This window comes from Malaclemys terrapin, chromosome 10 (assembly GCF_027887155.1).
Source record: "Malaclemys terrapin pileata isolate rMalTer1 chromosome 10, rMalTer1.hap1, whole genome shotgun sequence".
NCBI lineage: Eukaryota > Metazoa > Chordata > Testudines > Emydidae > Malaclemys > Malaclemys terrapin.
The window spans coordinates 1,076,882-1,102,365 of NC_071514.1; the positions used below are offsets into that span (position 1 = coordinate 1,076,882).

At 61.0% G+C, this 25,484-nt stretch overlaps 2 protein-coding genes across 2 annotated transcripts in view; one reads left to right on the forward strand and one right to left on the reverse strand.

The window, feature by feature from the left end:
- Window positions 1-1,883: 1,883 nt before the first annotated feature.
- IDH2 (isocitrate dehydrogenase (NADP(+)) 2) lies at window positions 1,884-9,597 on the forward strand. Its single transcript, XM_054041231.1, has 11 exons — window positions 1,884-2,033; window positions 4,038-4,129; window positions 4,829-4,994; window positions 5,673-5,833; window positions 6,035-6,178; window positions 6,717-6,853; window positions 7,634-7,785; window positions 7,955-8,067; window positions 8,362-8,459; window positions 8,671-8,763; window positions 9,229-9,597. The coding sequence occupies exons 1-11, from the start codon at window positions 1,904-1,906 to the stop codon at window positions 9,314-9,316; spliced, it is 1,374 nt and encodes a 457-aa protein (XP_053897206.1). The 5' UTR covers window positions 1,884-1,903; the 3' UTR covers window positions 9,317-9,597.
- A 92-nt stretch (window positions 9,598-9,689) lies between these two features.
- Window positions 9,690-25,484, reverse strand: part of ZNF710 (zinc finger protein 710) — a 48,007-nt gene continuing 32,212 nt past the window's right edge. Inside the window, exons 2-5 of the mRNA XM_054041230.1 lie at window positions 16,299-17,767; window positions 14,903-15,094; window positions 14,285-14,459; window positions 9,690-12,390 (exon numbers count right to left, since the gene is read on the reverse strand). Of these exons, the coding sequence (XP_053897205.1) occupies window positions 12,218-12,390; window positions 14,285-14,459; window positions 14,903-15,094; window positions 16,299-17,741 (1,983 nt within the window). The 5' untranslated portion in view covers window positions 17,742-17,767 and the 3' untranslated portion in view covers window positions 9,690-12,217. The remainder of the gene's footprint in view (window positions 12,391-14,284; window positions 14,460-14,902; window positions 15,095-16,298; window positions 17,768-25,484) is intronic.

The window sequence follows — 25,484 nt, forward strand, 5'->3', positions numbered from 1 at the left end:
GACATTTGGACTGATAGCTGCACCGGCAGCAGCCCCCAGCCCTGGGGAGCGCTGTGTCTCTTGCTGTGGTGCTGGGTGCCGAGCCAGTGCCCTCTGCCCAGGGCCTCCAAGGCAGCCGAGCTCAGTCACACGGCGTGTGGAAGGTGCATGCAGCCGCCTTGACACCCACTTACCCACCGCGGCGTGAGAGCAGCTTCCAGGAAGGGAGAAGGTGCCCCCCAGAGCCCCTCCTGCCTTCACTTGCCCGTCTGCCCCTGCCTGTTCCCTGGCAGTGAGCAGCACCCACAACCCAGCAAGTGAGGGCCTGAGTCTGTCCCTGCAACTGTCCCCCCCCCCCCCCCCCCCCCCCGCCGAGTCCCTGGGTGGGGAGTACGTAGCCAAGCCAGTAGCCACTGCTGGAAGCAGCTCATGCTGCCTGCCCTTTGTCCCCTGCTTTGATGCTGTTTACTGACGGCTGCCTGCGTCCTTGGGACGCTCTGTCTGGCAGCAGACATCCTGGCTCTGCACCGGCTCCTCCTGCAGCCAGCTCTGAGGCACGGAAGCCCCATTTTGTAGGGGCAGCTCCTCCGGCTGCCCTGCCCAGCACCAGCCTCAGGGACTGAGGAGCTGTGGGCCAGGCCACTGGGGTTCCGGGGCAGGGACTGCCTCCTGGAGACTGGTCCTTATCCCAGCCCCAAAGCAGGCAGTGTCTGCACCCATTCAGGCTTCCCTCTGCCTGGACATGAACCCCCCTACAGCTCCCCCCATGGAGCTCCGACAACACTCCCCAACCCCCACCACAGCACCGCCGGCACAGGGGCCCCAGGCACATAGCTTGTCGCCAGGAAAGCAGCAGCACTTGGTGGGAAAGGGCTCCTCGGGGGAGGAGACCCCGCTGGGGAAATGAGGGACAAGCTCCCTGAAGAGATTAGTGACATAGGGACAGGCTGTGCCCCTGGGGTACTGAGCCCAGCTGCAGACCCCTCAATCCCAGGGCTCTGGACCTGGGTGGGGAGAGTCCCTCTCTTTATGGCTCTGGGCCATGCCTGGATCCTGCACTCAGCTCTGGGCCCCTCCGTCCTAGAGATGGTTCCAGCAGGGGTGGGGGCACAGAGGCTGGGGCAGGGGGCTGAGAGGTGGGACTCCCATTGCCCCTACCCAGGGCTCCTTGCCAGGAAGAGAACCAGAGACAGGAGATGGAAAAGGCTGAGCTGGGCCGGAGCGTGGCCCTGGGGAGATACAGGCAGGGTGGCCCGGAGAAGAGAGCTGGGGGGGCAGGGGGGTCGGAAGCAGCAGTGGAGGCACTAATTGGGGGGGGCAGATGTTCACCCCATGGTCCTGGGGGAAGGTTATGAACAGACTGTGAAATCACCTGGCAGAGATGGGGCCATGGTCCCTGTCTCCCTGAGCACATCTGGGGGTCTGGGCCTAACTGGGGAGGGGGGTCAGGATGTGACTTGGGGTTTGGGGTCGGGCCACTCAGGGTCCCGATCTGGGGGAGGTCTCGGGTCTCCCGGCAGTGAGGGCTCAGGATGTGGGTCTCCCGGCGGGGGGGCAGAGGGGTCGCTTGGGGTCCGGGTCTCACGGTGGGGGGTGGGTCCGGGGGGGGGGGCAGAGGGGGTGCTCGGGGACGGGGGTTCCCGGCGGGGGTGGGTCCGGGGGGCGCTCGGGCCGGGGGTTCCCGGCGGGGGGTGGGTCCGGGGGGGGACAGAGGCCCCCGGGGCCGGGAACAAAGGCAGCACGTGGCGCAGGGAGCGGCCGCGCCGGGGTCCCGGGGCCGGGCGGGGGCCGCGCTCCGCCCCGGGGAGGTGCCGGGCCGCGCTGCCCAATGCGCGGAGGAGCCGGGCCGGGCGGGGTCCGCTCACGTGTCCCGGCCGCTCCGAGCCCGCGGCCCGCGCTGCAAAACCCGGCTCCGTGTCCCGCCATGGCGCGTTACCTCGGCGCAGCCCCGGCGCTCCGCCGCGCCGCCCCCGGCCTGAGCCGCCTGCCCGCCGCCCTCGCCCTCGGCCCGGCCCCGGTCCCGGTCCCGGGCGCGCAGCCGCCGCGGCGCCACTGTGAGTCTGAGTCCGAGTCCGGGGCCGGGGCCGGGGCTGTGCCGGGGGCCCGGGGTGACTTGAAGGGCAGCGGCCGAGGGGGGCCGGGCCCCCGCGCGACCCCCCCCCCCACAGCCCCCCGGCCCGGGGGGGGTCCTTGGCCCCCGCTGCTCCCCCGACGCTGCCGGTGACCTTGGGCCGCCCGGGCCCGTCTGCCCCGGGGTCCGCCCGGCCTCCCGTGGCCGGCCTTGTGCGGGGGGCTGGGTCTCCCCCGCCCCGCCCCGGGAGCGGCCCCGAGCCCCCCAGCCCGCCCCCGCCTTGTGTCTGCCCCGCCGGGTGGGGGTCGGGTCTCCTTGGCATCCTGACGTGGGTCCTGCGAGAAAGGGGGCCCGGGGTGGGAGCTCCTGCCCAGGGTACGGGCAGCCCGTGCGCCGCTGCCAGCCCGTGCGCCCTGGCGGGGGAGCGGGCAGCCCGAGCCGGCTCCCGGGGAGCGGAGCGGGGACAGTGGCCGTGGCAGGTGGGATTCCTGCGGGGCTCCAGGGCGGGCTGGGACCTGCGCCCTCAGCCGGTTCTCGCCCACTGTGCCCATAGGTACCAGCAGCTGCCTTCCCAGAACGGCTGCAGCTAGCCTGGGAGCTCAGTGGGGCGGGCTGGGTCTGGCAGATCCCTCGCTCCAGAGCCAAACGGGTCCAATCCGTCCTGGGAGCTCCCCGGGAGCAGTGGTCCAGACAGACCGTCTAGGCCTAGGCTGCAGCGCCGGACGCCTGGGTCCTAGCAGCGTGAGGGGACACCCATAACCTGCGTTCAGAGCAGGAGACTGTTCTCCGGTCCCTCCCGCTCGGCCCGGCTGGGTTCTGGGGTCCTGCTGGCTGCCCCGCTCTGGTGTGACCCAGGGCACCGTGCCTGGCTCTCCGGGCTGCTGTCAGGCCTGTAAATCTGGTCACTGCGGGCGCCAGCTGGCAGCCTCTTGGGAAGCGTTTGCCTTTGGGAAGCTGGTTCTGGGCCGTTCAGCTTGTGACCTGTGTGAAAGGAACCTGCTCCTCTAAGGTCGTCCAAGGGCATCGGACCCTTCGGCCTGGCCTAGAGCTCTGATTTCAGGGGGCAGGAGGGGGAAGACCCGGGCTTCCAAAAGCCTTCTCTGGATGGCCCCTGCTGTGAATTCTGCATTCGTCCCCTCCCCTCACCCCTCTGGGCTGTGAAACGGAACAGGCCCCTTTGTGCCATGGCTGGCCGTGGGCCCGGAGCTGCCTGGGGAGGCGCTCGCCATGCTAATGCCCTTTGCGAGCTGTAGAGATCAGCCCTGGGTCTCTCCCCGTGGCCGTGTGGGGGCCCAGGCCTGTGCATTCCCCTGCTCTGCCCAGCCGCGCTGCGCGCTGGAGCCCGGGATCATGTGCTGGGAGTGGAAGGGCTGGGTTCTCGCTGCTCGGGAAAGTCCGTGGCTTAGAGCAGGGAGCTGGCAGCAGGCCCTGGGCTGGAGTCAGGATTAGAATCCCGCAGCATGTGGTTAATTCACTTTTCCTTTAGACGGGATCAGCTGCTGCCCTGGATCCCAGGAGAGAATGAGCCGCACGGAGAGGCCGTTCGTGTGTCCCTAGGTCACCGCCTGGGCGTGCGGAGCAGTGCTTTGCCCTTGGCTGTTGGTGCCAGCGGGTGGTGGGGAGGAGGCGTGATTCTCCCTGGGAGGGTGTGCCCCATATTGGCCAGGCAGAATTTGGGCTGGCTGGGCTCCAGAGGCCCCTGTCCCTGGGTGACGCATGCTGCTGGAAGAGCCTGGCAGGGGCTTGATGGGTTCCCTTGGGGCAGTTAGAGCTGGATCTGGCCCCTGATCATGGGGCTTCTCAGTTCAAGGAGCTCTGGCTGCAACCCAGTGGGTTTGAATCAGGGCAGGGAATTGCTGAGATGAACCCGGACAGGGCTCCCTCGGCTGGAGGCTGGGCTGCCCACCTCCCCTGCACTACTGCAAGCTGGGGGCAGATGGCTGGGGTCAGGGACAGCCTCTCTGACAGCCCTGGTGCTTCTGCCTAGATGCTGACAAACGGATCAAGGTGGCCAAGCCGGTGGTGGAGATGGATGGGGACGAGATGACGCGGATCATCTGGGAGTTCATCAAGGAGAAGGTAGTGCTCAAGGGCAGCAGGTGGTCTGCGGGGTGGGAGAGCTCTGGGGCGGCCCTTCCTGCCCCCCCATGTGGCATAGGACCCAGGGGATGAGACTCGTTTGCCCCCTGATGCTGGGTCCTCTGCAGGCACGGTGACTGGCCAGGTTTCACACAGACCTGCAGCTCAGGTCCATGCCCCCATCCCTGCTGCCTGTGGGCGAGCTGTCGGCTCCCCTCGCTGCTTTGGCAGCACAAACGTGGCCAGAACGCAGGCTTTGTCTAAGCGGCTGGAGCTGGTGGGAGCGCCGGGGTTTCTGAAGCTGCCTGGAGAAGATGCAGTCTTGCCCTATGGATCCTGGCTTCCCTCGATCCTGCTGCTGTCCCCAGCCAGGAAGCAGGTGTCTGAGAACCTCCCCCCATGGGCTTTGCAGCTTCCTGCGAGTGAGAGAGGCCGGAAGTGGCCCCAGCCGCAGGGCAGGTCCCATCTGCTCTGCGAGGCTGCGGGAGGGGAGCGGCAGCACCAAGGCGGCGTCACTGCTTCCTGCGCCCAGCCCCAGCGCGTCTGTACCGGGGCAAGGGCGTGGCTCCAGGAGCAGCGTTCCCAGCCCCTGGGACAGCTCGGACACAGCCCGCTGTGCAGCCCCACTCCCTGTGCCAATGGGAGCTGGGCGCGCAGTGCCCCTCACTGAGCTCGCCCTCTCCCCACCCTGCCCTCCAGCTGATCCTGCCCAACGTCGACGTGCAGCTGAAGTACTTCGACCTGGGCCTGCCGAACCGGGACCAGACGGACGACCAGGTCACCATCGACTCGGCGCTGGCCACCCAGAAGTACAGTGTGGCCGTGAAGTGCGCCACCATCACGCCCGATGAAGCCAGAGTGGAAGGTGCAGAGGGCAGGCTGCCAGGGAGGGGGGGGACAGGGGACGCTGGGCAGCGAGCCCACACCTCACTGAGCAGTGGGGCTCGGACTCCATGTGAGCTGGGCTTGGGGGGCTGGGCTGCTCTCTGTGGGGCGCTTGCCCCCCTCCCCCTTGCTGTACTCGCTCCTGGGGCCTGTGGAGGGGCAGCTCCAGCCTCTGGGTTCTGGCGCTGCCCAGAGCCCCTGGCTGGGGCAGGCAGAGGCACCTCTGTCTGCTCTGCCCCCGGGCTGGGTCCCAGCACTGACCCCGGTGCAGACAGATGCTGCGGTTCTAGCAGCCCCTGGGCAGCGTGACGCCTACCCGTGCTGCCCGGCTCCTTGTCGCTCAGTGACACGGGAGGCGGTCAGGGCTCTCCGCTCGCTGGGCTCAGAGCTCTGCCTTGCTGGCTGGAGCCGGTCCGAGCAGCAGGGCTGGGCTGCAGGAACTGAGCTGTGACCCTGGGCAGCGAGCAGCAGCAACAAGACACACACACATCCACCCCAGTTTGAGGCATGGCTCACGGCTAGCGCTGCAGGGGCTGGAGTGGGGTTGGGCTGCCAGGGTGCCTGGCGGGGGAGGGTGCTGTGAAGGTGTGTGTGTGTTTGGTGGTGGGGGGGGGGGGGGGCTGGGCCCATGGCACGTCTTACTCCCCCTTGATTTTAGAGTTCAAGCTGAAGAAGATGTGGAAGAGCCCCAATGGCACGATCCGAAACATCCTGGGCGGGACTGTCTTCAGGGAGCCCATCATCTGCAAGAACATTCCCCGCCTGGTCCCGGGCTGGACCAAGCCCATCACCATCGGCAGACACGCCCATGGCGACCAGGTGAGCCTGCCACTGGGGGGGGGGGCCCTGTCTGGGCGGGGATGGCTGGATGGCAGCAGGCTCTGTGTGCCCATGGCGCAGCAGGTGGCTGGCATGAGCCCTAGGGGTGCTGATGTGGGGTGGTGGGGGTTGCTGGCAGCGAGTGCAGGTGGGTGGGTGCAGCTGCTGCTGAGCGTAACTCTTTGGCCTGTTCCTGTTCAGTACAAGGCCACGGACTTCGTTGTGGACAGGTCCGGGACATTCAAGATGGTGTTCACCCCCAAGGATGGCAGTGCCGTGAAGGAGTGGGAGGTTTACAACTTCCCTGGCGGGGGTGTCGGCATGGGCATGTACAACACGGACGAGGTGAGAGGCAGGCGGGCGCTGCCGGGGTGTTCTCCAGGCCTGGCGCTGCAGGGATGGTGCGAGGCGGGAGCAGCTGATGCTGGCAGCCCCTCGTGGCATGGGGGTGAGGGTTCCCCATGGGGCTGTGCCCTTCCTGGCTAGCAGAAGCCCAGCCCGACTCCCCTTCTGGCCTAGCACAGCCCTGCATGTGCTGCGTGGGGAGCCAGCTCGCGGCTGCAATGAGGGGTATGGGCCGGGGAATGGGCAGAGGCTGTAGGCTGAGTGTGGGAGCCAAGCCCTGGCTGGGGGCCGGGCTCCTTCTCTCCTTGGGTGTTGGCAGTTGGACTAAGTGACCCTAACACTCCCCACCCCCCCTGCAACTGGTGAGCGACGCTGCCCTGCTCCTGCCTTGCCCAGACGAGTCCTGAGCCCATCTGGGGCTGCCTGGACCCGGTCAAAGGCAGCTGCCCAGAGACTCAGCTGCCCTCTCCCCTGCCCCGTGGCGCCTGCAGCTGGCGCCGAGGGAGTCACTGGCTGGCCCTCCCTCCCTCCCTTGCAGTCTATCTCCGGCTTCGCTCACAGCTGCTTCCAGTACGCCATCCAGAAGAAACTGCCTCTCTACATGAGCACCAAGAACACCATCCTCAAGGCCTACGATGGGCGCTTCAAAGACATCTTCCAGGAGATCTTCGACAAGTACGGCACGACCTGTCCTGAGCCCTTCCCTGCGGAGTCCCTGAGCCGCGCCCCCTCCTCCCCCGGCCCCGCTCCCTATAGTGCCCCTGCTGGGGGGGGGCCTGGCACTGCCCCCCAGCCCCACTCCCTATAGCGTCCCTGCTGGGGGTGGGGGGGGGCGGCACTGCCCCCCAGCCCCACTCCCTACAGCGCCCCTGCTGGGGGGGGCCCCGGCACTGCCCCGCTCCCTATAGCGCTCCTGCTGGGGGGCCCCTGGCACTGCCCCGCTCCCTATAGCGCTCCTGCTGGGGGGGGCCCCGGCACTGCCCCGCTCCCTATAGCGCCCCTGCTGGGGGGCCCCTGGCACTGCCCCGCTCCCTATAGTGCCCCTGCTTCCTACAGTGCCCCTGCTGGGGGGGGGTGGTGGCACTGGCACTGCCCTCCTGCCCCACTCTCTACAGCGCCCCTGCTGGGGAGGCCTGGTACTGCCCTGCTCACTACAGGGGCCCTGCTGGGAGGGCCCTGGCACTGCCCTCCTGCCCCACTCCCTACAGCGCCCCCTGCTGAGGAGGGCAGGACCAGTGTACTGTGTGGTAGCAGCCCTGCAGGAGTGGCTCTCTGCAGGGCGGTCCTGGCTGGAGGCCTGGCCCTGGTGCTCTTATTTCCAAGGCCCATGAAGCTGTTTATAGCCCGTGTCTGGGGAGATGCAGAGGGGTTTACTGGGTACCCAGCACTTCACATCCTGTCTGCACCGCGGGGTCTCTCTGGCTGCGCCCGGTGACCCCGCTCTCGGCTCCCCAGGCACTACAAGACCGAGTTTGACAAGCTGAAGATCTGGTATGAACACCGGCTCATCGACGACATGGTAGCCCAGGTGCTGAAATCCTCTGGCGGCTTCGTCTGGGCCTGTAAGAACTACGACGGGGACGTCCAGTCGGACATCCTGGCCCAAGGTAATGCTGAGTGGGGGGGCCACCACACCCAGCGGCTTTGGCTCAGCCCCTGCTGTGGGGAGGGGCTGGTGGCTGAGGCCCTCCTGCTCGGCCTGGCTGGGGAGGGCAGCTTTGTGCCCAGGGTGGCCTCCCGGGACTGCTCCTGACCGGACTCTGCTTCGTGCTCTAGGGTTCGGTTCCCTGGGTCTGATGACCTCTGTCTTGGTGTGCCCGGATGGAAAGACCATAGAAGCTGAGGCAGCCCATGGCACTGTCACCCGCCACTACCGGGAGCACCAGAAGGTGGGTGTGCCCCCCTACCCTTCCCCCCGTTGCAGGCACTGCACTCACTTTGTGAGGCTGTGGGTGCAGCTGGGCCCCTCCCTGCCTGTGCCCAGTGCCAGGGGAGGGGGCTTGGCAGTGAGTGGAGAGTCCGTGTTCACACTCTGGGTGAGGGAGGGGCTGGGGACTGGCCTGTGTCCCCCTCTGGGGCTGTGAGCCTGCCAGGTGTGGGGTGGGATCTGCGGGGGCACTGCTTACTGCGGGCTGCCCAGCGCCTCCCTGGTGCTGGGTGTTCTGATGCTCTGTCCCCCACAGGGACGACCCACCAGCACTAACCCCATTGCCAGCATCTTTGCCTGGACGCGTGGCCTGGAGCACCGAGGCAAGCTGGACAGTAACCCGGATCTCATGACGTAAGCAATGGGGCGGAGCGCGGGGACAGGAGACCGGAGCCTTGCCTCAGCTGGTGGGGGGCTAATGTGGCCTGTCACTGTACCAGGCCCTGGGTCGCTTGTGTGGAAGGAGCCTGGCTGGCCAACGTGGCAGGGTAACACAGCTCCTTGGCCAGCCCGAGACCAGAGGGCCTTCGGGAGGACAGGCTGTGACTTGCTGTCTCCCCGCCAGGTTTGCTCAGACTCTGGAGAAGGTCTGCGTGGAGACGGTGGAGAGTGGAGCTATGACGAAGGACCTCGCAGGCTGCATTCACGGGCTCAGCAAGTGAGTGACCCACGGAGGGAGTGCTCTGGGGCCTGGCTCCCTGCAGGGCTGGGGCTCTGCTCACACAGGGCTGCGCCCCTTTGCGTTGTCCAGCTCCCACCCGCTCTGCAGGCACCCTTAGTCCTTCAGCACCCCGGGGAAGGCCAGTGCTGCAGGGGGTGGGGGATACCTTTGTCCCAGCTGGGTCTGCAGCACCTGCAGCCGGAGCTGTTGGGCTTGTGGGGGTGCTCTTGTACTGGGAATTGGGACAGGATGGGGCCCCCGGGTCTCTGGGAGGAGCTGGAGGCTTGACTCACACACCAGATACAATGGGGTCCCTGCTCTTGCTACCATGCGGGGCAGGTGGCTGCAGTAGCCTGTCCCCCCTCCTCCCCAGTCAGCCAGGCCGGCCTTCGCAGGGGCTGCGCTGGCAGTGGGAGAGGCTGCTGGGGCAGTCTCCACTGACCCTCTGCCCTTGTCTTTCAGCGTGAAGCTGAACGAGCACTACATGAACACCACGGACTTCCTGGACACAATCAAGAACAACTTGGACAAAGCCCTGGGCAAGCAGTAGAGGCGATGGGCTGTTGGGGGGGGTGGGGGGTGTCCGTCCGTCCGTAGCGGCACCACAGCCAGGCAGTTTACCTCATTTTTAACAGGTAGGAGCAGTGCTGCTCTGAGCTCATGGACTGGGCCCAGGAACACTCAGATTAGTTTTTATAACGTGTTTTTTAAAGTATTTCTAGGAGCGCAAGTGCCAGGGCCTTGTGGCCAGCGCTGCCAGTCGTGTGCCTCATTTATGTAACCTCCTCTGACCTCATGGTGCCAAGTGTAGCTAATAAACCTCTTCACCCAGCTGCCCTCCTGCTCTGTGCTGCCCAGAAAAGGTTAACAGGTCACTGGCAAGTTGCAGCTACTCCACCCCCCCACCCCATGGTTGCCTTGTTGGCCCCTGGTGGCAAATTCCCCTCGCTGTCCCCCTGGGCTGGGCTGTGGGGCCCTAGCGAGCTCTCACAGGAAGTTACCCCGGACTGCATTCACCTCCAGTAAGAGCCCTGCCTGCAGCCCCTTCCCCAGCCAAAGCTGCTGTTTGGATAGGTGCAGGGCCAGGCTAGCAGCCAGCCAGGGGGAGGCTGGGGGCTGGCCCTAGCCCTGCCTGGGAAATCCCACAGCTAAAGGCTGTTATGTAGAATGATTGTTAAACAGCTCTCCCAGCGAGGGAACGCCAGTGCACCCGAGAGCTTTGCCTGAATGAGACTGCTATGCGCCCACTGCTGCTGCCCTCTGCTCAGGGACAGGCATGGGCCACTGTCACCCAGGCCAGGCCTGCCTGCCCAGTCGCGGAGCAGCTCCCCTAAAAGAGGCCGTGTAGAGAATGCGGGAGGGAGCGAGCGGCTGCCTTGGCAGTCAGAGAGCCTGCTCCACCTTCCCTCTTCCTGGGCTCAGCCGTGCTTCAGGGTGAACGCTGCAGGCTGGACAGGTGCTGTCTGGTAAGTGGGGACATGGGGGGGCGAGGAGCGCCCCGGCCCCTGCAAGCAATGTGGGCCAGCAATGGGAGCTAGGGCTGAATTGCTACCTAGTTTTTGGGCTGCTTTGAGAGTCCCTCGGCATTGTTGTGGCAGGGGAAAAAGTGACCTCAGAGCTAGAGCTGCAGGAGCTGAGCTCCCCGTGTAGGGCCTGGGCAGTGCTTAGCAGGCTCGGTGGGTTGTGGGCTAGCCTGAGCCCCTCCACTGGGGCATGGGGGGAGCTGTATGCTCACTGCCCTGCTGGGGCCTGCTCCCTCTGTGCTGGCACTGTCCTGAGCTGGCAGGAGATGGGAAACTGGCAAAGTCTTCCCCTGTGTTCAGCCCTGGAGCCCTCAAAGGAGCAGCTGCCCTGCCTGTGGCCAGCTAGCATGGGGCCTGCCTTGCTTGGACCATAACTCTAGCCGTCGACTGCTGCCCCAAGCCCATGCAGGGGGGTAGCATGGAGGCAAGGTCTCTGCTTCTTCCCCCACCCCACCTGGGTTGCAAAGGCCAGCAGTGGCTGCAAGGCTGGAGAGGGCCTCCCTAAGCTGCTGTTTCTACACACTTCCAGCCGCTGCCCTCCCTCTGGGCCTTGCTGGCTCCTCCACGTAGGGCAGGGCTGGTTCCTGCACCTCTTGGGCCAGGGACTTTCAGCAGAGCGCCATTCTGGCTGGGCTGGGCTGCAGCCTGGAGTTCCCAGTGCTTTAGGAGTAACAGCCCCACCTGCTGCCCCCAGGGTTAACCCCCTTGGCATCTGCTGCGACACAGCCCCCCTGGGCCTCTGCAGTCACCCCAGCCCCTCCCCAAGCAGCAGCCTGGGGCAGTGACACTGCCTCCCCCTGTTGCGTTCCCTAGGCCTATCTTCATGGGCAGCAGGCAAAGACGCTCCCTTTCCTTCAGGGAGTGACAGCACCTCTGGCCCAGGCAGGTCCCTGTGCAGGATGTGCTCTCCCCAGGAGCCCTGCATCCCCACCAGCGCCTCCTGCTCACACACGAGTTACACAGCTTTACAAAGGAAGGTGGCTGGATTTATCCTTTAACTGCTCAGCGCATCTGAAAAAAATAAATTACTTTCAAAATACCACCATTTCTCAGCTTTGTACAGGTCTGTCCTTTAACACAGTGCCCAGCCCCGAGCCTCCCCCGGGGTCAATAAGAAAATATTCTCTGTGTACAGGGCCGGCTCCAGCTCTCCCTCCCACTCCTGGGGGATGCCAGAGCAAGTGTTCCTGGCCCCAGTGTGGGCAAAGGGAGGAGAGCAAGAGAGCCCTCCTCCCACGCATGGCTGCTTCCTGGGGTGGGGGGCGGCTGCAGAGCTGAGCGGGGGATAAAGTGGGACTGGCTGCGGGCTGAGTCCAAGTGTCTCCGAGCCAGGGTTGGGCTGCAGTCCCCACCACAGCAGACTAGGGAGGAGGTAGAATAATTAATGCTCAGCAGGTTCTGGACCAAGCCTTTCCCTACCTCGGGCTTCAAGTATGGCGGCCAGAGAGGATCTCTTCCAGTGCACCCCGGGGTGGAGCCCAGGAGCCAGCGCTCCCTCCCGGTGCCGCGGCCTGAGCACTATGCTCCCACTGCACAGCGGAGACTGAAGGCTGGTCCAGTGCCTGAGCAGGCAGGAATGAACACGGGGCTCTCTGCTCTTCCCCCAGGCGAGGGGTGGCACAAAAAGGGGTCCTGAGAGGGGATGGCCCAGGTGAGAGGCAGGCCCACTCTCACGAGCCTGGACAGCCTCAGGAGCCAGTGGCTAAAGGCGACCACTTCCTGCAGCCCAGCTCCAGCCTGGCACCATCAGGGCTCAGAGCCTTCACCATGGAGCATCAGCTTCCCTGGGCTCAGCTGAGCACCAGGGGGCAGGCCCCACTGAGCCTGGCTTTTGGTTCTGGATGCTGCAACGGGGGACAGGAGCTTGTTTTCCCCATGTCACTCCCTCTCGTGGCCCTGCACCTGGCTGGGCCTGGCCCCCGTCTCAGCTACAACATGTTGTAATAGGCCATTTCCTTCATGGCCTGCTCCGTCAGGGCGTTCTCGTCCGGGGGGTTGCCCACCCCTGTGTAGTCATAGGCATTCTCCTCGTCGTACTCCTCCATTTCCTGCTGGGCGTCCAGCTCTGTGTGCTCTGCCCCGGTCAGTTCCATCATGGGATCTAGGAACAACGTGACACGCTGGGATGGAGCAGGACATGGCGGCCGTGCGCGATGCAGAGTGAGCACGGCCCAGCAGCACAGCCATGGGCAGGGCATTTCTGGCACCCCACCTACCTTGGAGAGCTGGCCCCCAACCCCCAGGACCGCACGGCAGGCTGGGGAGCTAGACAACCGTCTCTGATGCTTCTGGCAGGTGGGGCTGACACGTTGGCGGACAGCCAGGGAGGGGGAGGCCGTCATGCCTGTCCAGAGCTGGCATACCAGGAAAGGGGTGCAAAGGAGGCAGCCCCTGACCCACACCTGCAAGGTCTCTTCAAGGCCCTGGAGCAGTGGCAGTGCAGTGCTGCAGCTGACAGTGGGAGATGGCTTTGCACTCTAGGGCCCAGGCTTCAGACTTCGTAACACTGTGCCCGAGTGCCAGGCAATCAGCTGGCTCACACGCCCAGTGGGACAGGGGCTGCCCCATGGTGTGCTGCTGTCTCTGGTGCAGAGTGACTACAGCAGTAGACACGGGCCAGCACCCCAGGTACAATGCACTTCTGGGGCCAAGCCGATGGTTTTTCAGTAGAATCTCCGCTTTCGTTAACAGGCGTACAGCACTAGACGAGAACCCATGGCCCAGGTACAGCCCATGGAGGGAGGCTGCAGTCAGCTTGGAACAACAGCTCCGAGCTGCAGCTCCTTGTTCCTGCTGGAGGCTAGAGTCTGAACACTAATACTGACCAGTAAATGGCAACATCGTTAGCTATTCCACTGCAGAGCGCTTGAGCAGAACCAGCCAGCTAAAGCATCTAGCCCTCCCTGGGGGAGGGAGGGCCAGAGGCTGGGAATACAGAATTCCATCCCCTAACAGTCACCTCAGCCCCGGCCAAAGGCAGGGGAAGGCGGAGATACACCTTTGATGCTACCAGAAGCCTCAACTGCCCCCAACCAGCTGCTCGAACCGCCAGCTTCCACCTGACAGCCTCTGTGCTGCAGGGACACGTGTGGGGCAGCCCCCAGTAGTGGGTCTGACACACACACACACACACCTACCTAGCGGACAGCAGGGGACCAGGAGCCTAGGTTAGAACGGTATCAGAGGGGTAGTCGTGTTAGTCTGAATCTGTAAAAAGCAACAGAGGGTCCTGTGGCAACTCTGCCCACATATCTACACCAGCAACACCATCACAGGACCTAACCAGATCAGCTACAACATCACTGGCTCATTCACCTGCACGTCCACCAATGTTATATATGCTATCATATGCCAGCAATGCCCCTCTGCTATGTACATTGGCCAAACTGGACAGTCACTACGCAAGAGGATAAATGGACACAAGTCAGATATCAGGAATGGCAATATACAAAAACCTGTAGGAGAACACTTCAACCTCCCTGGCCACACTATAGCAGATGTAAAGGTAGCCATCTTACAGCAAAAAAACTTCAGGACCAGACTCCAAAGAGAAACTGCTGAGCTCCAGTTCATTTGCAAGTTTGATACCATCAGATCAGGATTAAACAAAGACTGTGAATGGCTATCCAACTACAGAAGCAGTTTCTCCTCCCTTGGTGTTCACACCTCAACTGCTAGCAGAGCACCTCACCCTCCCTGATTGAACTAACCTCGTTATCTCCATACTGATTTATACCTGCCTCTGGAAATTTCCATTACTTGCATCTGAAGAAGTGAGGTTCTTACCCACGAAAGCTTATGCTCCCTATACTTCTGTTAGTCTCAAAGGTGCCACAGGACCCTCTGTTGTTTTTTAGGTTAGAATGGGACCTGCAGGCTCCAAAAGGCACCTGCAGAGGGAGCCGTTGTGCAGGGTTTGGCCAGAGCTTCGTGGGTGCCCCATCAATGCTGGATTCCCCTCCCGGCCAGGAGCCCCCGCAGGCCGCCACACCCACCTTGGCTGTCCAGGCTGATGTCCATGACCCCGTGTTTGACCTTCATGTGCCGGCTCAGGTTGCCTTTCAGGTTGAACTTGCTAGAGCAGTAGGGGCATTTGAAGGGTTTGCTCCCTGCGTGCAGATGCATGTGTCCCAGCAGGTTGTACATGCGATTGAAGGACTTCCCACAAACCTGGGAACAGGCCACCAATTAGCCAAGCCCCATCCCCGTCGCTGCACATGGTATCACCCCCTCCTGCCCCCGCCGCCGGCTGCCTTAAGGGTCTGGGCTTCCCAGCAAGCCCCGTCTTTTCCACATAGACCTGAACTAGTCTCATCCCTCCGCCCCCACCGGGCTGGCGAGACTGGGTGTGACTTTTAGTGCTCATGAAAGTGAGGGGCTCAACGGGCATGTGCACTTCAAACTCCCCGCCCAGCTTTGTGGACAGGCCCCAGTGCAGAACTGTGGCCCCGCTATTCCGGAGCAGAGACTGCAAGCCAGGCTGAACTGTTTGGTGCTGCGACTGGGGGGGGCACTGGTCACCTTAGCCCAGTTTGGCTGGTGCACTGCAGAGGTGAAGCATGGGCGTCAGCCCCAAGGAAGGGGCCATGCCCCAGAAGGATTTTGGAGGGTACCTTGCATTTGAATGGCTTCACTGGCGAGTGCACGATCATATGGGTCTTGAGGGTCTGCTTCTGCACGAAGGTCTTGAAGCAGATGTGACACTGGTATGGACGGACGCTGGTGTGTATGAGCATGTGCCGCTTCATGTTGGCCTGCAGGGTGAACTCACGCCCACACACCTCACACTTGAATTCTTTCACACCCTGAAAGGGTCACAGGAAACGTGAGCACAACGGGAGCACACTGACGAATACCACACAAATTGAAGCGAACTGTCTGAATTGGAGCGTGCCTATTTAGTGGGGACCAGCTCAACGGACTGCAGGGAGGGGCCCCCCCTCCTAGTCCATTGAACGGCAGGCTCCCTGCATGGAGCACAAGAACGTCTCTGGCCAGCTCAGGCACGTTCAGCGGCACATCAGTCTCCCCCAGCGACCGTGAGGAGCACGGAGCAGAGACGGGGGGGATCTAAGGATGTTTCTCTGCTCCTGAGATAAACTGCTGTACAGGACACAGAGCATAAGGAACAAAGCGTCAGTGCAATCAACTTGTCTGCACCTCCTTCAAAATCTTTCCTGTTTCCTCACCCGCCCCAGCCTTCCTTGCCTTCTGCAGAAACAGACACAGGGATCCCCCCAAAGCCCAGCCGCCTTCCCTGCGAGCTGAGCCCAGGGGCTGGAGAGCCTGTGTGGGGAATCCTTCTGCCCATGCCCCCCTTTACTCCTGGCTCCCCCTCAGCAGAGCAGGAAGTGCCTCTGGGTGCATTCGGCACCTCCTTTGGCAGGAGAGTAAGAACCGTTCCCTTCGGGCCTGGGCTGCAGGTGCCCCAGCTGGCTGGAAGCTCCCGGTCCATTCCAGGGGACAGGGCATGGCCGGGGCAGAATGCAGACTGCTACACCCTGCCTGAGCCCCGTGGGCAGACCCAGCCGCCCTCTGGGGAAGGGGCACTGTGAATGAGAGGGCAGACTGGTCTCCAAGACCAAGACCAGGGGTGTTGCATTCTGCTTTGCACACGGGCTGAGCTGGGAGAATTGCTCCCCCTAAGAGGCAGAAAACACCCCAGTCTCAGGCCAAGGTCAGAGTGACAGAGTGGCCGGCCAGCCCCACAGCACCCATATTGCACTGTCCCCACCCCACAAGCAAGGAAGGCAGATCCCAGAGCCTCCCCCCCCGCCCCAAAGGGAGAGGAGGTCACACAGGCCCCTGGAAACTCAGATGTCCTTTTGTCCTACCAACAAATGAGTCATCAATGCAAACCAACAGCCAGCTCGAAGGGCTAGATCCTGCTTAATCCTGACCCCCAGTGGGGACAGTCAAAGCTCTAAGGAACTGAAGTCGTCCCCTCCCCCGGTCCCACCCCTGCTCTCTGGGGCAGGGAAAGCCCTCGGGCTCAGCGGCTGCTCGCACCTTGTGCGTGAGAGAGTGCTGCTTGAGGTGGTGGATCTGGCTGAATTCCATGCCGCACTCGGTGCAGACGAAGGGCCGGACGTTCTGGTGCTTCAGCATGTGGTTCTGCAGCTGGCTGCGGTAGTGGAAGGACTTGCTGCACTCCAGGCACTGGTAGAGCGTGGGCCCCTGGTGCGTGGAGAGGTGGCGCTTGAGCTGCGTCAGCGTGGAGAAGTCCAGCCCACACTCCACGCACACGTGGCAGCGCCCGTTCTCATGCTTCACCTCGTGGGCCTTCAGCTCGCTGGGGTAGGCGAAGCCCCGCCCGCAGAAGTGGCAGCTGTAGGGCTTGATGTCGCTGTGCAGCAGCATGTGCCGCTTCAGGTGGCTGGTCTGCGTGAAGGCTTTGCTGCACACGTCGCACTTGTGCGGCCGCGTGCCCTGGTGCGTCAGGAGGTGCGTCTGCAGGTGGCTGGGCTGCTTGAAGAGCTTGCTGCAGTGCGGGCAGGAGTGGGGCTTGATGCCGTTGTGGCCCAGGATGTGCGTCACCAGGTTGTACTTGGAGGTGTAGGATTTCTCGCACATGCGGCACTGCCAGCGCTTCTGGCGGTCCCCTGCCTCCACCAGGTAGGAGTCGTCGATCTGCACGTTGATGTCCAGCCGGTCCAGCTGGGCTTTTTTATTGCGCTCCGTGTGAACTCCAGCTGCGTCTGCGTCAAAATCCGCTGGCTCCTGCCACGCAAAGCCCTGCTCGCTCTTCCCCTGCTCTGGCGACTCGGGCATGGGCGCCTCCAGAGACGCAGCGTTCGCCTCGAAGCTGCACTCGCTTCCCAGGGCCTCTGGCCCGGTGCTTGCCGGAGCCCCGGCCACGCTGGCCTCAGCGTAACCAACCTGGACGGGGTCGTAACTCCCCAGGCCCACGTCCTGCCGCACGTGTCTGTGCAGATGCCGCAGGCGCCGGGGCTTCCTGCCAAAAGCGCTCAGGTCAATCATCTTCATGGCACTGCTCTGCACGGTCTTCTCACAGCCCGACTCCTCGAGGCTGGGCGGGTGGCTGTTCTGCGTCTCCTCCTTGCTGTCGCCAGGGACGGACACTTCGTACGCCGCCTCCTCCTCCGCACCCGCAGGGTTTTCATACTTGACCTTGGGCACCAGCCTCACCGGGGGCCGCTTCCTCCTCCGGGTATGTTTTTCAAATGGAGTCTCTGCCTCCAGCCCCTCCTCCTCCGGCGCCTCGGCTGGGACGCAGCCTTCCTTTTGCAGCCTGTAAGCGCCTTCCGGATCCTCTGGTTCCACCGTGGCCGTGTCTGCAAGCTCATTTCCTAGCCCTGGAAAGAAGCCTCCGGGGCTGATGGTTGCGCCGAAGAACTCGTTCTCAGACACCAAGCCCAAGACAGCGGCCTGGGTCAGGGACAGCACCACCACTGCATCCGTTTGAGTTCCAGAGTCGGTGAAGCGTTCCATCTCACCCCACGGCTAGGCGGTCATGGCTGCAGGAACAGAGAGAAGGGCTCGTTAGCCTTTGTAAGAGCTGCATCCCACCCCACAAGCCCAGGCAGGGAAGCCGGTCTGGGGTCATTGGGGGCAGCAGCACAGAGGTGCTGGCTAGCAGCCACACCCCGATCACTGCTCTGGGACAGCAGCTTCACTAACGCAGAGACCAACGTTCTCAAGAGTGACCACTGATTCTGGGTGCCCAACTTGGAACACCGGGGCCGGATTTTCAGAGGTGCTGAGCGCTCCACTCCAGGTACTGTGGCGCTGAGCCCCTCGGAAACATCAAAGCCCATGCTAAGCTGTAGGCCCAAGAGGGAGCAGTCCCTGGGACAAGCTGAGTCCTTTGGGTCTCTCAAACCCCAGCGCAACCTTTCATTAACGCTCTGTGCCAGCTCCGCCTGATGGAGCTGTCGGCGTGCTGGGTTTCCAGTGCAGGGGTGGGGGGAGGAATAATGAACCAAGCCATCATCTGAGATGCAGTAAAACCTCAGCTTCCCCACAGCCCCGTAACACCTCATTCTGAACGGGGACCCAGGGCAGGTTTCAAGGAAGGGTCAAGAAAGCGAAACGTGTGAACGGTTTGTGAGCTGCCTTAAGTTCCCTTCTCCCACAAGGCGGGGCGAGGGGAACACGACACTGCCAGGGCCGGGGAGCCCCGGTGCACCTGGTGTTCCAGACGGACGAGGCCCAAGCAGAACGTACTAGGGGTTCCCCTGCATGTTCCTCCCCCGGGGGCCGAGGGGCTGGTGCAGAAGGGCAGCACTCCCAGGCAGGACTCTCGTACAGGAGCCAGGCCGCCCAGGTTGCTGCTGCCTCTCTTGCTCGGTGGCAGATGTGGTCTCTACTCTCTCTAGCTTTTCAGCCTGTTTCCTTGGAGCCCTCTCCACCCCCAGGCTGGGGGCCTCCCCTTTCCCTTCGGCCTCATTAACTGCCCCTCTCCCTTGGGCCAGAGTGTCCCCAGCAAGGGCTGGGCCTGGTTTTAAGGGAAGTTCACTGGTTTATATTTTCTCTGGTTTCCTTCCCCTCGGCTGCACGTCCAGGGCCTGTGCTGGCTGCAGATTGGGAACTACTGAACTGAAGACAAAGAGGGTCATAGAGCTAATTACAATAACCAGAAGTGCGTCTGAAATTACTAAAATAAAGACAGGGTTCTTCTAAGGGTACGAGTGGCTGAGATACAGCAAGACAGCACCCAGTGGGCCACAAAGACACCACACTCACATGGCCCCTGTACTAAAGTGTCTGATCTCTCCCCAAGTATGCTCCCAATGCCCCTGCAGGTAGGGCAGGGCTGTGAGCCACATCGGACAGAGGGGACCTCTGAGGCCCAGAGACATCCTGTGTGAGCTTAGGCAGGTCAGTCTATCTGTGGCAAGGCCTGGCACTGAACCCAGATCTTCTGAGCCCTTGTCCCATGCCCTGACCTCCAGACTTCCTGGTAAAACTGACCCAGGGGCTCTCTGATGAATCTGGGAACATTGGGCAGGTTCTAGCGGACTGGGGGAAAAGTGGATATGCCAATATTCCAAAGAAGGTAAAATGGCTGCTGTGGATAACGGCAGGCCACCAGCCGGGTGTCGGTTCTGAGCACACTCATGGAAAGGCTGATACAGAGGGGGGCAGTCAAAGAATTACATGATGGCAGCATAATTCATGCCGGTCACTGGGTTTTTATTGGAAAATAGGGTCTCGTCAAACTCTCATTTTTGAGGAGATTACAGTTTGGGTCAGGGGTAGGCAGCCTATGGCACGTGGACTCTGCATTTTAATTTAATTTTAAATGAAGCGTCTTAAACATTTTAAAAACCTTATTTACTTTACATACAACAATAGTTTAGTTCTATATTATAGACTTATAGAAAGAGACAGTCTAAAAATGTTAAAATGTATTACCGGCACGCGAAACCTTACATTAGAGTGAATAAATGAAGACTCGGCACACCACTGCTGAAAGGTTGCCGACGCCTGGTTTGGGTGATAAAAGTGACGCTGCTGACAACGTACGTTGGCTTGGTTCCCCCCCCCCCCCGACAAAAAATAGAAACAAAAATTTCAATATTGAGGTTTCTAGTGGGGCCCTGTGGGGATCCGCTCCCAGCCCAGCACTAGTCTGTCTCTTTATCCGAGAGACGGAAGAAGTTATACAGTAACTGCTTGTCAAATCGGCAGATGACAAGAGTGGTAAATAATGACAGGGACAGGCCAGTTATACAGGCTGACCTGGATTGCTTGGTAAATGGGGCTCATTTGAGCAACCTGTGTTTTAACACAGCCATACATCTCGGCCCAAAGACCAGAGGTCACGCTTACAAGACGGGAGGCAGTACGCTGGAATGCAGGGCACCGAGAAGGCGTAACGGGACCTAACCAAGTGAACACGAGCTCTCGGTGCAATGCTGCAGCTAAGAGAGCAAACCCGGTACCTGGATGCTTGAATATGCAGAGGAATATTAAGGAAGAGCCGGACAGCGGCGTTGACCTCTGCCTGCAACATTAGTGAGCCCATCACTAGATACAGGCTCCAGTTCCGGCGTTCACACTTGGAGAGGGCTCAGAAGAGAGCGAGTGAGAATGATCTGAGGACTGGAAACCTGCCGTACAGTGGGTGAAGACACTCAGTCTAGTGTAGCCCAGAGAAGGCGAAGAGGTGACTTGCTCAGGCTCTTTATAATGACAAGTTTCAGAGTAACAGCCGTGTTAGTCTGTATCCGCAAAAAGAAGAACAGGAGTACTTGTGGCACCTTAGAGACTAACAAATTTATTAGAGCATAAGCTTTCGTGGACTACAGCCCACTTCTTCGGATGCATATGCAAGTACTCCTGTTCTTTTTTCAGGCTCTTTAAATGCCCACGTAGGAAGGAGATTTCGGATAGCAGAGGGCTCTTTAATCGAGCTGGAAAAGGCAGAACAAGGTCCCATGGCTGGGAGCTGAAACTAGACAAACTCAGACTAGGAATAAGGTGCTGCTTTTTAACCAGGGAGAGGAATTAGCCCTGGAGGCACTTCCCTAAAGAGCTGGTGGATTCTCCAGCACAAAGGCTTTAAATCCAGATTGATGCCTTTCTAAAACGGCGCTCTAGCTCAGCCAGGAGCGATGGGCTCGGGCAGAAAGGACGGGTGAGATTCTGGGTGCGGTGCTATGCGAAATCACACTAGAGGAGCCGCTTTACAAAGCGCCCCAGGGGACTCAGCGGCATTCTGCAAGGACGGTCCCAAGTCTGCTAGAAATATAGCCCAGTCTCAAGTTCACCTTGCTAGAGGCCACGGCCCTGAATGGGACCCTGCTTAGGGCCTGATCCTGTTCCCACTGCAGCCGAGGAGCTGACACTACTGTTGCTTGCGCTGTTCCGTGAGCACTAGAGAGAAGAGATGTGTAGAGCCCAGCTCCACAGGCAGGGAGGAGGAAGGATTCGGAGCAGGAGAGAGGCACTCACAACGGGACCAACCCACTCAGGATGGGATTTTCGCTTTTTAGCTTCACGTGCATCCATCTTCTTTCATTGCTCCCCCCCGCCCCCCCGTCCCCATCCTCCCCCCAGACGTATGTGTCCCTCTTCTCTCCCCAAAGCTTAACTAAAAATCACTACTCAGGAATTCAGCTGCCTTCAAACCAATACAGAAGGTTCAACATACAGTTTAAAAAGTACATTTTGACTATCCAGGGGGACAGACAAGCTGCCTGTGTGCTCGGACTGCCATGGTCCCAGAGCTCTCTCTAAACTAGCTTCCGAGTCCAACATGCAGCACCTCTCCTCCCTCGATCGGGCCCAGGGCCTGCGCAGGCCTGCCTGCACACGTATGCTCAGAACCCACAGACAGCGTTCACGAACCCGGGACCCAAAGTCTGCCACCGGAGACGTACGTGCTGCTAGTCTCCAGAGCAGCTGTGAGGCTGGTACATTTGGACCAAGGCAAGTAAGCTGCGGATGAATTTCACCAGAAGCAGCAAAGAGTTTGAAGGGAGTTTGACAGCACCCTGGCCTTGCTTACATCCACTTCATCATCCAAACAGGGACGGGAACCTTCTTCGAGCAGCCACCCCTACACAGCACTTACAGCTGAAAAGACTGAAGGAGGCTGCTAGCCAGTAATTTCATGACTGCCATATGCAAGCCCAGGCACCTGGGACGGTGAAATACGGAGACTCTGCGGCAGAGGAAAGATGTGGGGCAGATTAGACACCTTTGGGGGCGGTTTGCTTTGCATTCAGATCGACAAATCTCGGTTAGCATTCTGCAGCAGCATTCCTTAGGGATTCAGGCTGCAGGAGACAGTGCCTGAGAAGTAGTTAAAGAGGGAGAAGGCCAAACAAAGCAACGCGTCAGATGGGGAGAGGAGGAGACAGCTAGAGACAGAAAAGAGCCAGCCAGCAAGAGAGGCCAACCCTCAGGTAGGCTGGGAAACAGACCTGTCAGACCTTCAATCAACTCTCTTCAGCTCAACCCCAACCCAGCCCAATATATAAAACAGCACTAATACGAGCACCCCCTACACCTTCCTCATCTGAGTCCGGAGCAAACGGTTCCCTGACCTACAGCATGCCTGGTTCTTCGAGACGTGTCACCTACATGTGCCCCAGGTTTCCGAGACCAGAATCTTCTTGCGTAGCACTGTCCACTGGGTCTCTGCCTGCGCCCCAGGTCCCTCCAGCACCCCATAACTGAAGGTTAAGGGGCCAGGTGGCTGCAACTGCTCCCCAGTTTCTTTGCTAAACAGGACCCCGATTGGCAAGGCCTCTGCAGTAGTGGGGAAGGAGGGTGGGTCACGGCTCACACGTAGACAACACGTCTCAACCAACCTGTTACCACAGGGTAAGTAAATAACTGGTCTTTGAGCAACTGTCCACACATATCCCATCTCTGGCAACTCACATGCAGGGACCCATGTCCTGCAGGGGGGGCTCGGCATCTGCTGGACTAATGTCTGTGGGGCAGTGCTGCCCAAGCGGCTGTCAGATTTGGAGCCCCCCTCCGCCCAAGGAAGATGGGGCCTGGCATGCGGGAAGCCATGAATAAGCCTCTTGAGGATCCTGGCAATGGTTAGGTGGCAGGAGACTGCGGCCTTCCCCCAGAGGGGGTGAGCAGAGTCCGGAGCACTCTGAACTGACAGAGCCCCACCTGCCTTCAGGCAAGCAGGCAGTTGAGGATGGCAGTGAGTGGGGCTTCAGAAAGGGGAGACGACCATTTCTCCACAGCTCAGCTAGAGAACCTCTTCCACAGCGCAGCCAGTGGCGTAGCCAGGATCTAAGAGCAGGGGGAAGCAAACATTAAAAAAAAAGGTGCCCCCCCCCCCCGGCTCCTCCTCTGGCCATAGCCCCCCTTGGCTCCTCCTCCGGCCGCTCCACGCCCCCCCTTGGCTGGCTCCTCCGGCTGTGCCACCCCCCCCTTTGGCTGCCGGCCGCCATGCTGCGCCCCCCCCTTGCTCCTCCAGCCACGGCTGCCGGCCATGCTGCCCCCCGCCCCTCGCTCTGCCTCCTCTGGCCGCGCCCGCCGCCCCGGCCCATTGGCTACGGGCCGCCCTGCTGCGCCCCCCCTCGCTCCTCCGGTCGTGCCGCCCCCTCCCCATGGCTCCTCCAGCCGTGCTGCCCCCCCTTGCCTGCAGGAGGTCAGCGCTGGCCGGTAGGCGCACTGCTTTTTGAAAACGTGCTGAGGGGAAGCGGCTGCTTCCCCTGCACCCCACTTGCTGCGCTGCTGTGCGCAGCAAAGGTGAGCTAACTGGAGTCCTTCCAGCTTGAGCTGGGAACAGGGTCTGGGTGTAGGGCCAGGCCTTTTGCCTCGCACTGCAAGAGTCTGCCTGACGGGGGGCCATAGGGACTGGTTCACGAGGTCAAAGTACTAAAACTGCCTGGGCCAAGCCGGGGCTGCCACAGTCACCAGAGCTGGGTCTTGTTTGATCTTCCTGAGGAGTCTCGATACCAGGGGAACAGCCGGGTAGGCGTACATGCACCTCAGGCCCATGGAACGAGAAAGGGGTCCGACGGAGAGCAGGACCGACTGCCCTGACAGAGCAGAACCTGTGCCACTCCTTGGTCAGGTGGGATGTGCCGCAGGGTTACAGCGGGGTGTCGTGGAGAACGGATCCTAGCATGACTTGATGGTGCTGGCTGAGGTGTTCTGCAGATTGAGGAAGTGAAGAGCTACTCCGGAGACTTGGCGATTGCTGCACCAGTGCCTGTGGGGTCGCCTCCTGACACAGTGGTGGCATGCGAGCCCCCAGTGCGTGTTGCTATAGCGCATCACGGTGTTGGCAGGGAGTTCTTGATCTGTGGCACACTGAAGACCTGGCAGAATGCCTACACATGCCAGCCGAAGGGCCTTCAGTCCTGGAACGCTCCTGTGGGGTTTGCTCCTTGCCTTCTAAGGTGTCCAGCCATGACCGCCCGGCACTCGGCGAACACCCTGGGGTCATGGAGAGGCTGAGGGAGAGCACTCTGTATTGGCAGAGAGACTTTCCCACGAGGAACCTGAGGGGTGCGTCACCATATGGAATTACGCACCCTGTAAGTCGAGAGCTTGGATTCAGTCTAGGAATTATGGATGCCAGTCTCACCTTCCTGAACCCAAATCGACAAACTTGTTGAATTGAAGATGCAGGATGGGGTGCCCTTCACCCTTCTTCTTTTGAACCAGGAAACAGAGTAGAACCCCCAGCCTGGGAACTCTACAGGCACGTCTTCTGCTGCTCCAAGTTGCAGTAGGGAGTCCACTTCCTTCCTGAACAGGGTCTCATACGAGGAGTCCCCAAGGGGAATGGGAGGCACTGGAACTCGGTAAAGTCACCCTTCTCTAGGATCTCCAGGACCCATCGAGTTGTCATTTACCACCCCACAGTGGAATCCATACAGGGCATCACAGAATTACTACCCACACTCAATGGGGACCCCACTCAAAAATATTTCCTGAACCCCCTCTTCTGGCCTTCAAAACTCTCCAAGCTTGTCAGCAGAAGCCAGCTCCCCACAGACCAGGACCCACCAACTCAAAGCAGCACCAGACCCTGCCACAACAGATGCAAAACCTGCAGACACAGCTGCACTGCTCCGATGATCAGCATCCCCCAACAACACCTTTCGAGTTCCCTGGTCCTCCAAATGCCCATCACAACATGGGGTGTATCCCATCCAGGGCACTAAATGCCCCAGAACAACTGTGTGGGTGAAATCAGACAACATGACGCTCTCCAGTGAGCTCATACTGAAAAATGATACAAGACAAACACCCTGTCACCTGTGGGTGAGCACTTTTCACAAAGCGATTACTGTCTCACCTGTCTGTCCTCACTCGCAACGGAAACCTGCACAAACACCTGGCAAAATATGAGCCAGGGAGCTTAAATTCATAACTTTGCTAGACACTAAAAATCATGGACTGAATAGAGACACTGGATTTATGGGTTATTACGACAATCTGTAACCCAATTAACTACAACCACCCCGCAGCTCTCCCCCCGTCCCACCCCCAAGACTGGAGGGGTGTTAACAGGCCACTTCACCTTGAAATGTGTTAACTACTTACGCTAAACAATCTGTTCCTCCTTGTATTTAGCTGTGAGGTGGAGTACCTTTCCCAGACCCGAGGAAGCGTTTCTCTCTCACCAACAGGAGTTGGTCCAACAACAGATATTATCTCTCCTGTTTCATGCAGCTGCCCTAGGAGACGTTGCTGCAGGTATGTGGAGGGGCGTCTCCCCTGAGGTGGAACAGCACAACG

Excerpts from the sequence above, each read along its gene's own strand:
- IDH2 (XM_054041231.1), top strand. The coding sequence starts at position 1,904 with ATGGCGCGTTACCTCGGCGCAGCCCCGGCGCTCCGCCGCGCCGCCCCC. Across the intron at positions 2,034-4,037 it reads GCAGCCGCCGCGGCGCCACT|ATGCTGACAAACGGATCAAG; the intron begins GTGAGTCTGAGT and ends GCTTCTGCCTAG. Across the intron at positions 8,460-8,670 it reads AGTAACCCGGATCTCATGAC|GTTTGCTCAGACTCTGGAGA; the intron begins GTAAGCAATGGG and ends TCTCCCCGCCAG.